Genomic DNA, 17220 nt, shown 5'->3' with positions numbered 1-17220 from the left:
CGCCCCTTCAGGGCTTTCCTGGGTTCTCGCCACCCCTGTGGTTCGCAGGGGGCAGCCTGAGCCGCGGGAAGGGCAACCTCGGAGAGAGGAGGACGCTAGGCGCTGTGGCAGGAGAAAGTGAGGAGTGCCCTTCGTTGTCATCCAGGGAGCAGCACGCGGCCGCTCTCCCTCTCGACCGCCCACGACCACTCGTCCGCAGAGATGTCAGCCGCTGGCGTCCGGGGCCTTCGGGCCACCTACCATCGGGTCCTGGATAAAGTGGAGCTCCTGCTGCCGGAGAAATTGAGGCCGCTGTACAACCACCCGGCAGGTAACAGCCCCGGAATAGCTCTCAGCGAGACCTTCACTCCCTCCCCGTCGGAAATAGACCTTTAGCGGCCACGGGCAACTCCGCCGCTGGAGGCATCGCCCGCAGCCCCAACTACTTCCCTTCATGCGAGCCCGGTCTCACTTTCCCGTCCTCCCTGCTTTTCACTTTATCTCCCCCAACATCTCTCGTTAAACCTGAGATTATCGATTCTGTGCCCTTCGCGACCTTTGCTGCACCCCATCCCTTAGGCACGACCCACACCCCGGCCCACACCCCGGCCCGGGCCTCTGGGTTTGAGCCTTCTCGCTTCCCGCGGCCACAGATCGGCCTGGGCCCCCACGAGATTCTCATTCTCTCCCCTTATCCTCCACGAGTACTGGTGTATATTGATCCACGCGGATCTTGTCGCACCGGTTTGGAGTAAAGGTCACACTTCCCTCAGCTCCAGCTGGCCGAGGCCTGCAGAAGCGTTACCCGGGTTTCCGAGTCAGTGTCATACTAGTCCCATAGATCCAGTTTGTTGAAGGCTGTCCTTTCTGACTGATTCTCCCTAGACTTTTTCATGTGGGCAGACCCGGATTTAATTCTGTTGTGCCTCTTACTATGTAGCTGTGACCTTGGGCGAAATCCTAGATAGTTTAGTCCCTGTAAAATCTGCTCAGTGTGAGAATTAAAGATAACATGCGTTTGAGTCTTCATAAATGCCTAACAAGTGTTAGCTGTCACTTGTCCTGCTGGAAAACACTGTTCTTGTGGCTGAAAAAAAAAATAGTTGTATAAGAGACTGGAAGATCCCAATCCTTCCAACTCTTCAAGACCTAGAGTTTTGTTACCTCTTCTATAAAACGGGCGGTAATATTACTTGGCTGGTAACTAAAACCCCAGGTACTGAGGTCTATTTCAAGCTTAAAATTTAGTGAATGAGAAAATATGTTACAAATTGAAAGATTGAAGTGCACCCCAGAAGTGACCCTTTTTTCCTTCCTCCGCAGTTGGCATCGTTAGGAAAGTTGTCTTTTCTCCACACGTTTGACTAGGAAGGAGCTCTCTGGAGTCTGAGATGGTTCCTGACTCTGATTTCCAGTTTGATAATGAAATGATGAATAGTATAATACTTTACTAAAATACAAAATAAATATTATACTTCAGTATTATGTTGTTTACTGCAGTATCATACCCATTATTAAATTAGTCTTTAGGAAATTTATTTAGTTTATTTGCCTTTTAGGTTTTTTTAACCCTCAGTTTTTTGGAATTGTGCTGTGTTTGGTGACAAAGATTTTCAGGAGGGAGAGTTGAGCAATGCTTCTGTAGTAATCTGGGTTTTAGAGTCAACTGAATTCTATAGAGTCAACTTTGACCCTCTTCAGCTTTGTATTTGGGCTGTAGGATAAGGACAGGGCAGAGGAGGATCATTTTAAACTACTTTAATACAGAAGTAGAGGTTAGTTTTATAGTGATCTTTTCTGGGGTCTTGGCTTTAACCACTTATAATTATTGCTTTAGTCATCTTTGAGAATCAAGAGGATTTACCTTTCATTTGTAGACTGTGCACTTCATCTGGGTATTCTTGGATTAGTTCAGTTATTGTAACCCCATTTTCAGAGTAGGGGAAGGAGAATAGGCTCTCTCTGTATGGCTTCAGAGCCTATTCTGCTTTTAAGGTTTAAATCTTGGCTATGTGACCTTGATCTTAAAGCCCCCAAGCCTTATTTTTCTGATTTATAAAATGGGGATAGTAATTATTATCATTTAAGGATTGTTGTGAAAATTAAATGATATAATGGCTATAAAACATTTAGCAAAGTGATTGCACTTAGACTCAAAAAATGTTAGTGCCCTCTCATCTAAGCTTTTAACCAACATACACAGTAAGAATATCTATCCCTGCAAAATTATTTATGATTAAAAAGTTGTAGCCACATCAATGTAGAAATGGAGAAGCATGAAAAATATTACTGTTAATTCATTAGTATTGAATAAAATCTGAGGAGATGCTAATCATTGCTCCAAGAGTCATCAGAGTGACTATTCAAGGTTTTTGTGTACTATTTTGCATAATAGTATGTTATTGAATCCTCATTTAAACATTAGTTTAAATTCACATACTGGAATTCACATAAGTTCACAATATACAATGATATGCAAGACTAGGATATTAACAGATATCATACACTGAATTCTAAATATCTGAGATATAATTTTATCACTGGCAGAATGTCTGGTAAGGCGGCAAAAATATGTCTTTATATAGATATATACTAGGGTTATAGTACTGCTATATGTATCATATATTATTATATCATAATGGTATATATTATAGTTAACTTGCAGCCATCATCATTCATGTATGTTGTTCCTGGCACACTATGATCTACCTCTATAAAGTAAGAATAGAGTTCTTTTTTTTTCTTTTTTTATAAAGTAAGAATAGAGTTCTAATCAAATATGTGTCCTAACAAGTTCAGTTCTCATAAGGTATGTCACTCTCCACTACCACCTCCTGACTGTAAAAAAAAAATGACTCTACACTAACCAGCAGTATAGCTCCATTCCAGGTATTTGTCAGAGAAATAACCTTGAAGTCATGTTGCCCAGTGTTTACTTAAAAGCTTAGTTGAGGGAGAGAAACATTGTTAGTGAAGGCATGTCATTCCTTTGTATATTTATGAATTCCAAAATAGGGTGAATTGTCCCGAAGTATGCACAAAATGAAACATTGGAATGTAGAAAGAAAACAGTACAACTTCTGTTAATGTGTACTATTATTTTATCCTTTTAAGTTTTCTATTCTGTATATATCTTATAATATAAAAATAAATTAGTCTAGTTATATATATATAGTTATATGGAGAACACAGTTGAGTTTTGTGGAGTCAACATATGTACATATATCTGTATATATGTATATAAATTATATGTATAGTGTATAAATACATACAATATATATGTAGGGGATGTATGCTCAAAAAAAAAGGAGGAGGGACGCCTGGGTGGCTCAGAGGTCGAGCATCTGCCTTTGTCTCAGGTTGTGATCCTGGGTCTGGAGATTGAGTCCCGCATCGGGCTCCCTGCAAGGAACCTGCTTCTCAATGAGAGCCCGATGTGGGACTCAATCCTGACATTCCAGGACCATGCCCTGAGCTGAAGGCAGGTGCTCACCCACTGAGTCCTCCAGGTGCCCCTAAATAAATAAAATCTTAAAAAAAACAACTTTTTTTTTCTTTTTTTTAATGATAGAGTCCAATATTCAGAAGTAGTTAGGAGACCAAGAATCCAAAAACTATCCTACAGGTGGTCTAAAGATATAAATTTCCAGTTACAAAATAAATAAGTTTGGGGGATATAATGTACAATATGATGACTGTAGTTAACAATACCATACTATGTATTTGAAAGCTGCTAAGAGAGTACATCTTAAAAGTTCTTATGACCAGAAAAAAAAAATGAAGTGAGGCAACTGATGTTAACTGAATTTATTGTAGTAATAATTTTGTAGTTAAATATATATCAAATCATTATGTTGTACACCTTAAACTAATACAATGTTATATGTCAATTAGTGAATCTGGGGGAAATAAAATGATAATAAAAATAAATAAAAACTATCCTTCAACTAAGTCGGCCCAGAAAAGAGGTTTCTGAGCCATACCATTCTTTGTACCTCACCATTGCTTTGCTTTTCTTGAGTTACATTTTGGCTTAAGTGAGAACTTTTGAAAAAATAGTTCTGTGAAATCAGTTGCAGTGCTTAGTGTGCTGTTGCTGAGACTATCATTCTCTCTACATTACATGGTATTCTCCCTCTGAAGGATCACAGGAGTTACTTTAAGATCTTAATAGCAGTAACTCTTGTATTTCTCCTAGGTAAGAGAATTGTTTTTTCCCTTTTTATCTTAAACACCTAAAGAATATGTTTTAAAATATAAACAGGGCCACCTGTATGGCCCAGTTGGTTAAGTGTGTGACTCTTGATTTTGGCTCAGGTCATGATCTTAGGGTGGTGAGATCGAGCCCGGCATCCAGCTTCCATCGCTCCACCTGGAGTCTATCTAAGATTCTCTCCCTCTGCCCCTCCCCTCACTGGAGCTTGATAACTCTCTCTCTCTCTCTCTTTCTCTCTCTAAAATAAAACATACTAAATGAACCCATGTTAGCAGTGTTCATAAGGGAATATCGTTAAGGGAAAATTCAGAGTTAAATACTAAGGGAAATAGTGTTATATGAGACAGTCTAATAAACCTTAGTTCACTGTACATATTATTTTATTACATGTAAATAAAGCCAAATGTAGATAAGTAAATAAACAGTGTAGATGCCCACAAAGTTATGAATTAACATAGTTCTTTAGCATTTCTGTTAGAACAGTTTATTTTCTTGCTTCAGAGATTATTTGAAGAATTTCAATGACAGTCTATGATAGATATATAGGTATTTTAGATATCTAGATTATATTACATATCATATCTAATATATATTGTGTTTATATATACATACCCTTAAAATTAAAGAATAAGAACCAAAGTGGAAAGTTGGGATTTTACATACAACTGTGAGATACTGATGAAAAGTAAGATATCTTTAAACCAGTAGCTACCAAGAATGTTGAATTATTCAATATTTATTGAGGGCATACTGTGTATTAGATACTGTTCTGGCACTTGAAATGTTAGTGAATAAAATAAAAATCCCTACTCAGAGATTTTGTATTTTCAGAAGAGATCATAAAAGGAATATGATCCAGCTGTAGTTGTTAGTTTGATACTTTATATAACTTTTGTCCATTAACCTGATTTTAAACTAATTTTAAGAAATTAAGACTATTTATGCTTCACCTAGTTTAATTCAACAGATACACCAAAGGAGAAGCAAGCCCTAAGGAAGTTATAAATAATTTGACATTTCAAAGTCATTCAAGAATATTAATTTTGTTTTAAGAGAGTATGAAAATGTTTAAGGTATGGTATGACATAGTAGAAAGAAGAGGAAGATCAAAGAGATCTATGTTCTTGTCCTTGCTCTATCTGGAACTACCTGAGGATAAGACAGACTACTTAACATCTAAGTGCCTTTCTTTTTCATCTGTTAAAATAAGGAAGCTTGGATTTTCCTTAAGGTCCTTTTCAGCTATAATAATCTTCAATTTGGTATTTTTACTAGAGCTTTTCTTAGTTTTCAGAGTTTTTAAGAAACTCAGGTTTCATTGGGGAAAACTATGTAATTATTGTTAAGTTAGGATTTAGGTGTCTTAGTTTTTAATCCTTGCTGTGCTATGTATTTGATTCAGGTAATTCCACACTAGAGAAACAGTCTGAAAGGGGAAGTGAAAAGCATTAAATGAGAAACATTATTTTTCACATTGACTCATAGTAAGCATCTCAACACAATACTTGTGTGTGTGCTTGTTTGCATGTGTATAAAGTTATTTATTCTAAGAAGGAAATCCTTCCTAGGTAGAATCATACATACAATATATGTGCTGCTGAAGCGAGCACTGAATCATACATGCAATAAATGACATACTTCCTGGGTAGAATTTTTTTTTTCCCCTGGGTAGAATTTATATGATATTTCATGAACAGTAATTCCTCTCAGAAGGAAATTAGGAAGTAAATGTATATCATCATTTTATCAACAGGTTCATCAGAATTTTTCAAGACAACTAGATTTGTTAATTTGTTGAAATAAATATTTGTTTATGATATTCTCTTGCAGAATTTCTCAAATTCTGCTGTGAAAGTTTGAACCTTGAATCAACTTCACGTTTAAAATGAGACAAACCTGGGAAGCCTCAGTGGCTCAGCGATTGAGCGCCTGCCTTCGGCCCAAGGCATAATCCTGGAGTCCGTCCTGGATCGAGTCCCATAACTGGGCTCCCTGCTCAGCGGGAAGCCTGCTTCTCGCTCTCCCTCTGCCTGCCGTTCCCCCTGCTGTGCATATATATATATTTTTTTTTTTAATTCTTCTTTGATATTTCCAAATTGTCAGCATTTGAGGCCTTTTTTAACTTCCAAGAGTGGACTTCTAAGAAACAAGATTAAAATATGTTAATTAACTGTTAATTGTTTCTCTAAAAGAATGCACATTTATTAATTTTTTTAAATGGTTGTTTTAAGCTACTAAGTTTGTTTGTTTGTTTATTTATTTATTTATTTATTTATTTATGAAAGACACAGAGAGAGAGGCAGAGTCACTGGCAGAGGGAGAAGCAGGCTTCCTGCAAGGAACCTGATGCAGGACTCGATTTGGAATCCCAGGATCACGCCCTGAGTTGAAGGCAGACGCTCAACCACTGAGCCACCCAGTTGTCCCTTTTTTTTTCTTTAAGATTTTATTTATTTATTCATGAGAGACACAGAGAGAGAGGGGGGCAGAGACATAGGCAGAGGGAGAAGCAGTCTCCATGCAGGGAGCCCGATGTGGCACTTGATCCCGAGACTTCAGGATCATGCCCTAAGCTGAAGGCAGATACTTAACTACTGAGCCACCCAGGCATCCCAGGAATGCACATTTATATTTGGTGGGGACACATTTCCCTCATCTTGGACTCTAAATTAAATTTAAGAGGTGATTTTTATTCAGTATATTTTTAGCCGTTCAAAGTTTCTACCCATTGAAATTTTTTACTCATTGTAATAAATGTTAGCTAGATACTCTGTTTATATTTCTGATTATCTTGATATTAAGGTATTCTAATCCATTCAGGTGTCGTAATTAGTTATCTCATTTTTTCTCTCTTTTATAAGAATAGCTGTGTCATTGTATAGAACTTGTTTTTACCATGTCTAGAAAGACAGTTGTCTTCTCATTATTTGATACTTATTTCCAAATACTTTGTTTTGTCAAAATTTTATGTTTTAGAAATGTTAGAGTAAGTTGAAATGTTTCCTCATTACCATTTCCACTATTGATTCCTGTTTTCAGGAAAACAACCTCTGTACCTGAATTCATACATGTCGAAATATACTTGACTTTTTTACTCTTAAGATAGAAAATGATTAGTAAGATAGAATGAAAAAGCAAACTAAAATAAGTTTTCTTTAAAATTTTTTGTTAGTCCATTGTATGATGACAGGTATTGCTAAGCTGCTGGGTTCCTTTTCTTAACAATGAAGAAAATTGTTTCTTTGCATTTATAGATTATTTGTGTCACTCTGATGCATCCTCAGATATCTCAGAAATATTAAAAATTTAGAATGTCTTGGGACGCCTGAGTAGCTCAATGATTGAGCATCTGCCTTGGCTCAGGTTGTGATCCTGGGGTCCTGGGATTGAGTCCTGCATCAGACTCCCTGCAGGGAGCCTGCTTCTCCCTCTACCTGTGTCTCTGCCTCTCTGTGTCTCTCGTGAATAAATAAATAAAATCTTCAAAAACAAATTTAGAATGTTTTATAATACATATTTTCTAATGATATTTTTAAATTCAGTGCTTAGCAGTTATTAAAATAATTGAAGGTTTGTTTTATAATTTAAAATTATTGGGCAGCCCCGATGGCATGGTGGTTTAACACCGCCTGCAGCCTGGGGTGTGATCCTGGAAACTCGGGATCGAGCCCCACATCCGGCTTCCTGCGTGGAGCCTGCTTCTCCCTATGCCTGTGTCTCTGCCTCTCTCTCTGTGTCTCTATGAATAAAAAAAATAAAAATAAAAAAAATAAAAAAAATTTAAAATTACTCACTAACTAAAATATTTATACCTCTCTTGGTCCAGGTTCTAGCAACCATAATTACATGTTTGTAGGGTTTTTTTTTTTTTTTCTGTTTGGTTTGGTTGTAAGGGAAAGGAACAGGAAATATTTTTAAATTATCATTTGGCTTGAGGCAGTTGAGTAAATTAGTTACCAGGCAAACACTTACTGAAAAGCTCTACTGTTCATAAACTCTGAAGGATCAAATATTTAAGCTCATAAAGGAACCAGAACCTAGAGGCATTGTTCAGGAAACAATTTGGAGGATAGCAGAGGAGGAAGCATCAGTTTTGAAATAGGAAGAGAGAAGTTGGCTGAGAAGTTCAAAGCCAGAGACCAAAACAATGTGCTGACTTACCCTTGAGTGATGAAGCCACGCCTCCTGTAGGGATTAAAAAGTAAACTTAGTAATTGATACTGCATATGACCCAGACACTTTGTATATGGCGAAGAAAAATAAGACAGGTGTGCTGTAATAGGAATCTCAGAAACTCAAGCTAAATAAAATAGACAGTTTGAAAAGATTGACCTATAAGATCGAGTGCGTTATGGCATCATTCTTAGAGGAAGGATTTTCAGGAGCCTGAGAGGAAAGTGTCATGGTCTAAGAGTGAAGTAACTAATAAGTGAAAATCTGGTACAGCCTTGATGTAAAGGGAACTTGATGTCCATGGAGATGAGTAAATAGCAGATTCTACCCTTCAGGATGAAGCAGTGTCAAGACATATCTGGTCAAACCAAAAATTTGCATATCTATGCTTAACACCTGTCCTGGACATAGTTAATTCAATTCAGTTCTGTTCACAAATATTATTTGTTAAGGAAAACTAAGAAACAGGCCTTGTCTTCATCTTGTCTAGTTCACGTGACAGATGCATAAATAAATCATTTTAATTGTTAAGCACAGAAAACAATAGACAATATACAGGCTGCTTTCGGTGTTTAGAGAAGGTGCATCTAATGTAACCTGGAGATGTTAAAGAAGGCTTCCTTGAGGAGATGAAATCTAAGATATGTTTTTGAAGGATATTAGGAGTTAGCCAGATGAAGGCAAGTCAGAATATTGGGATATTCTAAGTAAAAACTAAGATTTAGAGTCATTAAATGGCAGGAAACTTAGTTGCATGCTTGTCAATCCATCTAGGCTAGGGTTTCTTACCCTTGCTCTGTTGACATTTTGGGGGCTAGGTGATTACTTGTTGTGGGAGGCTGTCCTGTGCATTGTAGAATGTTTAACAGCCTGCCTGGCCTGTACCCAGCAGGCATCAGTAACAGCAGCAGCAGCACCACTGCAGTTGTGACAACTACAGATGTCTCCAGACATTACTAAATGTGCCCTAGGAGGCAGTATCACCTCTGGTGAGAACCAGTGGACCTGGTCTAAAATTTAATTAAATTAGGATTCGAAATTTATATTCTGGAACTCAGTGCATTCATGTTTTCTTTTTCTATTTCTTTAGCCCACTAAAAATTTCTTTTGAAATTCCAACCTAGTCTTAACCAAAGAAAGAACATTGTTTCTGTATCTTGTTCAAGATATAGAAGAGGGGATTGTTATATGGCTAGAGTTCTGAGTGTAATGTTTGCTCTGATCAGTACAGTACAAAGCTTAGAACTGGATAAAAGATAAGTTCAGTAACCCAGAAACTGAGTATATAGAGATTTTTACTCAGTTATAAGAATGTCAAAATTTAGAACTCCTAAATAGCTTTAATTCTCCCAGGAGCGGTTTCAGCACTGTGTCCACTTTTGCACTACAACTTAAAATATTGAAAAACTTGAAAGTACATGGGAAGATGACTAGCTGTCCCATCTATGTGAGAAAATGTTTAGCATTATAATTGTTTTGGCTCACAAGGAAAGAGAGTCTATGCCATGATCTTCTAGAGTTTGAAGATTGAGAAAATATGACAGATTGCAGTATAACTTTAGGGTTAGGTTTAAATATTCTAGAAAATCAGCAAACTTACTTAAAAACTCTTTTTTGGGGGGATCCCTGGGTGGCGTAGCGGTTTGGCGCCTGCCTTTGGCCCAGGGCGCGATCCTGGAGACCCGGGATCGAATCCCACGTCGGGCTTCTCCCTCTGCCTGTGTCTCTGCCTCTCTCTCTCTCTCTGTGACTATCATAAATAAATAAAAATTAAAAAAAAAAAAAAAAAAAGAAAAAAACTCTTTTTTGACTATAAGCCAGACTTTCAATATTTAAGTGTCAGACTGATAAAAATTCTGATTTTAAAGGATTTTTCAATTGTTTGCCTATGTATATACACACACATACTTATATACTTGTGTACATATTTATATATCACAGTTTAAGTCAAAACTCCAGTTAATATAAACTGCTTCCAACTGTGCTGGCTAACTCTTATTTTTATTCAACATTAGGTGGTAGGGCTGCAAGTATGAATACTTTGTAGCCACTAGCTTCAAGGAGGTAATAATTTTGATAGGTAAATGGATATACAACTAACTATAGTCGATTATTTACATTATAGTAGATTTTTAGATCTCTGTATAAAAATCACATTTATGATTAATGTGATTAATTAATGAATTTAGTAGCTGTAAGAACAATGTGAATTAGTTTGGAGGGATAAAAAATATCAATGACTAAGTTGAGTTGTAGAAGATAGTCCAAAATGTGTAACATTGCCATCACTTAATGCTAAAGGCAGGCAATAATTTGTGTGATACTTTGGTAGAACTACTTTATAAGCAAAAGTTATAGAGAAAGCAGATGCCATTTTTACATTTTTCAAATTTCTCTCCTTAGGGTTAAGATTAACCAATTAGTTTCCTAAGTTTTTATTTTTTTATTTTTAAAGATTTTGTTTATTCATGAGAGACGAGAGAGAGAGAGAGAGAGAGAGAGAGAGAGAGAGAGAGACAGGCAGAGGGAGAAGCAGGCTCCATGCCTCCATGCAGGGAGTCTGATGTGGGACTCAATCCCGGGACTCTAGGATCACGAACTGAGCCAAAGGCAGACGCTTAACCGCTGAGCCACCCAGGCATTCCAGTTTTTGTTTTTTTCATGTAATCTCTACACCCAATGTGGGGCTCAAACTTAAAACCCTGATATCAAGAGTCACGTGCTCTACTGACTAAGCCAGCCAGGTGCCCCATACCGACCCCCTTGATAGTAGTTCAACCAAAATGCAACCCCTAAAAGAGTGTTATCATTGAGTTCATTTTTACTTTGAGATGATGATATTACCTACTGTGAAACTAGTGCAGCATTGATATAAGCATGTTAAAACTAAGTTTTCCTAAAATGTTAGCCTTCAGTTGTGACTTTAGTTGAACAGTATTCTTGTGCTTAGTTAATAAAAGCCAGCCCTGTATTCATTTACCAGCATATCCCCAGGGCTAGGTACATTGTAAAGCATGCAGTAATTATTATGGGTGAATGAATAGTCTTATCTGCAATAAATTAAACCCAGAACTACAACTAGGTCTTAATTTAAATCATTACCTTTTCAACTTCACTTTATTTTGTTTTGTTTCTAAATAATAGGTTTAAGTCAGTTTTATCTTTTAAATATTATGTACACATATTGAACAAAAATACTCCTTTTCATTAATGACTGTGAACACTTGCTCACCTACTAGGGGGAAAATGGATAAATGCATCTTTATCTGCTGGTAGTATTGAGAAATACTAATTGGGAAAAAAAGAGAAATATTAATTGGGGATAGAGGAAGAGAAGTAAAATGTATTATGCTTAGATAATGATGCCATTTTAGATATGATTTTGATGATCCATAAAAACAAATGATTTATTCCTTCAAAGCAAAGTAGAATACTAAGGCAGCAATAATAGTCATGAATATATTTTAAAACTTTTGAATTTGCTAATAAATTAGTTTTCTTATATAAAGTTGTTTAATTTGTGTGTTAAGAAATAAATGGATTTGTTGACCCAGTGTGTGAGAGAATACTCACCATGTTAAGTACTCTGATATATGTTGGATTTAGCATGCTTAGTTATATTTTAAATTATCATGGACCAAAATCTGTTTCTTTCCTGTCCCTGTAGCTTCTTGAAAGTTAAATGAGATATATGATTTGGAAGAGTTAAAAGTGGGCAGGTACGTAGTTAAAGAGCTAGAAGGCTTCGTTCCAGTCACAGTTCCGCTGCTTACTGGCTGCCTACCTGTACTAGGTCATGGATCTGCTCTGAGCCTCACTAGTAAACTGAAGGATTTAGGTTACATGAACGGAGGTTTCTTCTAGCTTTGAAACTTCCTATTTCTCAAATTCTACATTATCTAAGAACCTAGAATTGTTTACTTTTTTCTTTTCTTTTTTTAAGATTTTATTTATTTATTCATGACATGAGTCATGAGACATGACATTTATTCATGAGACAGAGAAAGAGAGAGAGGCAGAGACACAGGCAGAGGGAGAAGCAGGCTCCATGCAGGGACCCTGACGTGGGACTCGATCCCTGGACTCCAGTATCACACCCTGGGCCTGGGCCAAAGGCAGGCGCTAAACCAGTGAGCCACCCAGGGATCCCCACCCCACCCCAGAATTGTTTTCAATGCTACCAACATTTATTTAACATTTTGCAAAAGGCCAATGGATACCAGACTATCTAAAGTAAAAACCCTGCTGTTACAGAGCTTATAGATCTTAGTCTTTCCCCTTTCTCATGTGAACCTTAAAATTAGGCTCATTTTTTACTCACACCTGGGTGGCTCAGTTAGTTAAGCACCTGCCTTCTGCCCAGGTCGACCCGAAGGCCAGGCTCCCTGCTCAGCATGGAGTCAGCTTCTCCCTCTGCCCCTCCCCCTGCTCACTCTCTCTCCCCCTCTCAAATAATAAATAAAATCTTTTTTAAAAATTTTGTTTTACTAGAAGTATAGACTCTTTATAGGAGCTTTTACTATCATACACATGGCAACAGGTCATTTATAATAAGAAATATTAATAGAATTAGTGAATAATAGCTACTGAGGCTCATCTCACAAATCTCTAGTTTCTAATTTCTCCAACTTGGAGGTTATCCTTGAGTGAACTAACATTCGATTTCATGTTCAAGGCAAAGCTTTGGAAAATGGTTGCCAAACTATCTCCCTTATGCTTTAGATCATTTTTAACAAGTCACAAAACCACAAGTAATTGACAAGGAAATCAAAACAACTTGTATGTAAGGTTGGTACTATGGTGACTTTCTAATGTTAATACATAGAATGCAGAAAGCATAGTACAAATGACTAGGAATAGATTGCTAAATTTTGAGGATTTTGAAATGTGATGATGGCTGAAAAAAGACATAGAAAACCATTAAAGACCCTTAAAGATAGAGAACAAACTGAGGGTTATGGAGGGCAGTAGATGGGCGATGGGCTAGATGGGTCATGAGTATTAGGAGGGCACTTGCTATGATGAGCACTGGGTATTGTATGTGAGTGATGAATCACTGAATTCTATTCATGAAACCAGTATTGCACTGTATGTTAACTAGAATTTAAATTAAAAATTTGAGAAAAAAAAGATATAAAATAGTTGGTTTATTTCTAAATTTTTCTCCCTTTTTTCTTCAGGTCCCAAAACAGTTTTTTTCTGGGCTCCAATTATGAAATGGGTAAGTCTTGAGTTTTTGCAGGCACTACTGAAAAAAATATTCTTTAAAAGGAACTTATTGGGGGGCCTGGGTGGCTCATTTGGTTGAGAGGCTAGGCTGCCTTTGTCTCTAGTTAAGACTCTAGCGTCCTGGGTTTGAGCCCCCCTCTCCCTCAGCAGGGTGCCTGCTTCTCCCTCTCCCTCTGCCCCTCCCCTTGGCTATGCTCTCTGTCTTTCAGATAAATAAAATCTTTTTTAAAAGTAAATAAATATCTGCAAAAAAAAGAGGTAAATATCTAATTTAAAGTAACTTTTATGATATATATACTTTTAAAAGTATTCATTGCCTGGAGATGATTTCATGCAAATAATTTCAGACGTGTCATTTTTACTGTGTAAAGCACACTACCTACTTGTAGAGTTATTCTAAACTCCTTAGATAAAAGGCCTTCTAGGAACATTATTGTTATCAAAAAGCTTGTAATTGGGGCACCTGTGTTGCTGTCAGTAAAGAAGCATCTGCCTTCAGCCCAGGTCATGATCCCAGGGTCCTGGGATTGAGGCCCATGTCAGCTCCCTACTAAGTGGAAAGTCGACTTCTCCTCTCCCTTTGCCCCTCCCCCCTCTCATTTTCTCTGATCAATAAAATCTTAAAAAAAAAAAAAAAAAAGCTTGTAATTGTGGACCCTTGAAACTTCATTCTAAGATTTTATGACTAAGTAAAACATTAAACTAATTAGAAACTCCCCCCAGTTTAACTTTTATTATTAATTTAGTACATGAACTGAAGATACCAACACGAAAATACATACAGACAAGGAAAGTTAGTCTCAAAAAAATAGAAAAGATCATCCAAGGGTGTATATTAACATTTGGTAAATGGTAGAATCTAGGACTTCTGATCCTAGATCAGAAGCACTCCAAGACCAGTGCTTTTTAACTTACGTCAGAGTTTCCATTCCTGAAGTTCTCATTTAGCTGAAAAGAGATAATTGTAGAGATAATAAAACATCATTGATTTTATGTTGAAAGGGCCAGTTTTGGCCTATAGCAGTGCTTCTCAAAGTGTCATCCTAGACCTGCTGCATTTTCATTGCCCAGGAATTTATTAGAAATGCAGATTTTTGGGCTCCATCTCAGTTTTACTAAATCTGAAACTCTGAGGATGGAACCTAGTAATCTGTGTTCTGATAAGCCCTCCTGGTGATTCTGATGCCTTCTAAAATTTGGAAAATACTGGTCTGTGGCCTTTTTGTGTGTGTGTGTGTGTGTAAATTACACATAAAATTTACCATGTTAACCATTTTTTTTGTTTGTTTAAGTACGTCACATTTTGTGCAACCAATCTCCAGAACTCCTTTTATCCTGCAACACTAAAATTCTGTACCAGTTAAACTACTCATTTCCCTCCCCCCAGCCTTTGGCAACCACCATTCTACCTTCTGTCTCAATGAATTTTACTACTCTAGGTACCCCAAATAGGTGGAATTGTACAGTGTTTGTCTTTTTGTGTTTGTCTCACTTAGCACAGTGTACTCTGGTTTATTATCCATGTTGTAACATGTGTCAAACTTTTAGTATGAATAGTATTCCATTGTATAGATGCCACATTTTGCATATCCATTCATTTGTTGATGGACTCTTGAAGTGCTTCCACCTATTGGCATTTGTGAATAATGCTGCTGTAAGTAATGGCATACATCTATTCCAGTCCCTGCTTTCTGTTCTTTGGGGCATATACCTGGAGGTGGAATTGTTGGATCAGTATTATTTTGAGCAACTGCCCTACTATATTCCACCGTGGCTGCACAGTTTTACATTCCCACCAGCAATTCACAAGGATTCCAATTTCTCCACATTGCCTGCCAATACTTGTTACTTTTGTTGTTGTTGTTGTTTTGTAATAGCCATCTTAATGGGTGTGAAGTGGTAGCTCGTTGTGGTTTTGATTTACATTTTCTAATGTGATTAGTTATACTGAGAATCTTTTCATGTGCTTATTGACCATTGTATATCTTTGGAGAAATGTCTTTTCAAACCCTTTGTCCATTTTTTAATCAAGTTGTTTGTTGAGTTGTAGGCTATTTTAATTTTCATAAATGCACCATTTAAAATTGTTAGAACAGTTTCAGAAACTCAGTTGTAAATCTAAGTAGTTGAGAATGTCAGAATTTACTGTCCGCCAATCTTAAGACCTTAGGCAAGTTAAATCTGCCATTTTGTCTCCTTTACTGTAAAATGACTAGAGTAGATTAGTGGTTGGGAGCTGCCTTTTACAGAGAACTGAAGAGTAGTTCTTTTTATTATTATTATTATTTATATTGTTAAAAATCAGAATTCAACCAAGTGAATTTGAAGATCTAATTGGCTGCATTAAATGATTCATGAGTGGGACAGCATCCCATTTAGCAAGTAAAGGGGAGCTCCCAAGGGCTACAGAAAGAGAATTTTTAAAGGTAGGACAAGGAAATGATAAACTTTTAGAAAAGAGGATTATTTCCAGGTGAGGTCACCTTCATTTAGAGACCCAAAAAAAGAATCTTAGTAGGTGAATTATCTCATCTTTCTTTGGGAGTTGGGGAGAGGACCCATGTGACAAGATTACCTCATTGGTGCTGACCAGAACATTCCTAACTGGTTAAGACTACATTTCAAGGGGAGGTTGAAAGTGCAATTACATTAGGTATTGGTGATTTGGCCTAAGTGATGCCACTTTGGGCCTGTGGGTTTCTTTTAACAATATATTGAGAAAAGGTCCCATCAGTTAAAAAAAAAGAAGAAGAAATTTCAACATATTCATGTTTAATGGTTATGCTCACTCAAAACATTCAACACTAGTTTTAGTTTGGTGTGACAGTACTACAGCTATGTTTAGAACTACTATGTAGTATATTGAAGTAGGGGGAAATAGTACTGCTTTTTATCACTCATGTCTTTAAAGTTCTTTTCAGAATAAGTGTCAATCATTTATGGTGATTGTAAATAATGGTGCCCTTAACTTCATGTGTTTCCCTGGCATTTCATTCTGATTTTTTTCTTGACGTGGTGAGCAATTAGTAAGTAGTGTTCACTCACTTTCAATTACTAAAGACAAGAATTATGTACATTTACTAATGTTTTTCCCACAATAAATATCATTTTTTCTACTCCTCATGGGACTTAGTTAAACAGACATTTGATTTATGTCTTTGTTGCTCTGTAATTGAATGAGATTCATCATGGTAACTGTACACTAAATTCCATCATTACATTGTAATTCTACATTTATTCCCAGGAGTGGGAATTGAAGTTTGGTAATCTACCTCCATATATGTCTATACCCCACAGCTGAAACCTGTTCACTCGTGTTTTACCATTCCTGTTTGGTAGAAGAACTCTATGAATATGGAGACTCTTCACAAGAGGCCCAGAACAAGAATTCTAAGGTCCAAACTGAGTTTTAGCATAGACTTTTATAGCAGATTTGTCTTGTAAGCTGTCTTACCTATATTTGTAAACATTATACAGTCACATGAATTACTTTCTTTATATAATGGGATTCAGAATCATAAAGGATATGATTGAAATCATTCTACAGTAACTGTCACACTTGATCTTAGCCAAAAGGCCAAGAAGCAATTATAGTAACCATTAAAGATAAAATTCATTTTTAT

The 17220-nt window shown here is 36.8% G+C and overlaps 1 protein-coding gene across 1 annotated transcript in view; it reads left to right on the top strand.

Annotated features, from left to right (window-relative positions):
* Positions 1–51: 51 nt before the first annotated feature.
* Positions 52–17220, top strand: part of MPC2 (mitochondrial pyruvate carrier 2) — a 28775-nt gene continuing 11606 nt past the window's right edge. Inside the window, exons 1-2 of the mRNA XM_041752298.1 lie at positions 52–310; positions 13549–13589. Of these exons, the coding sequence (XP_041608232.1) occupies positions 202–310; positions 13549–13589 (150 nt within the window). The 5' untranslated portion in view covers positions 52–201. The remainder of the gene's footprint in view (positions 311–13548; positions 13590–17220) is intronic.

This window comes from Vulpes lagopus, chromosome 1 (genome assembly GCF_018345385.1).
Source record: "Vulpes lagopus strain Blue_001 chromosome 1, ASM1834538v1, whole genome shotgun sequence".
Taxonomy (NCBI): Eukaryota; Metazoa; Chordata; class Mammalia; order Carnivora; family Canidae; genus Vulpes; species Vulpes lagopus.
Note: the sequence above shows the minus strand (reverse complement) of the source record. Positions and strands in the feature narration are given on the sequence as shown.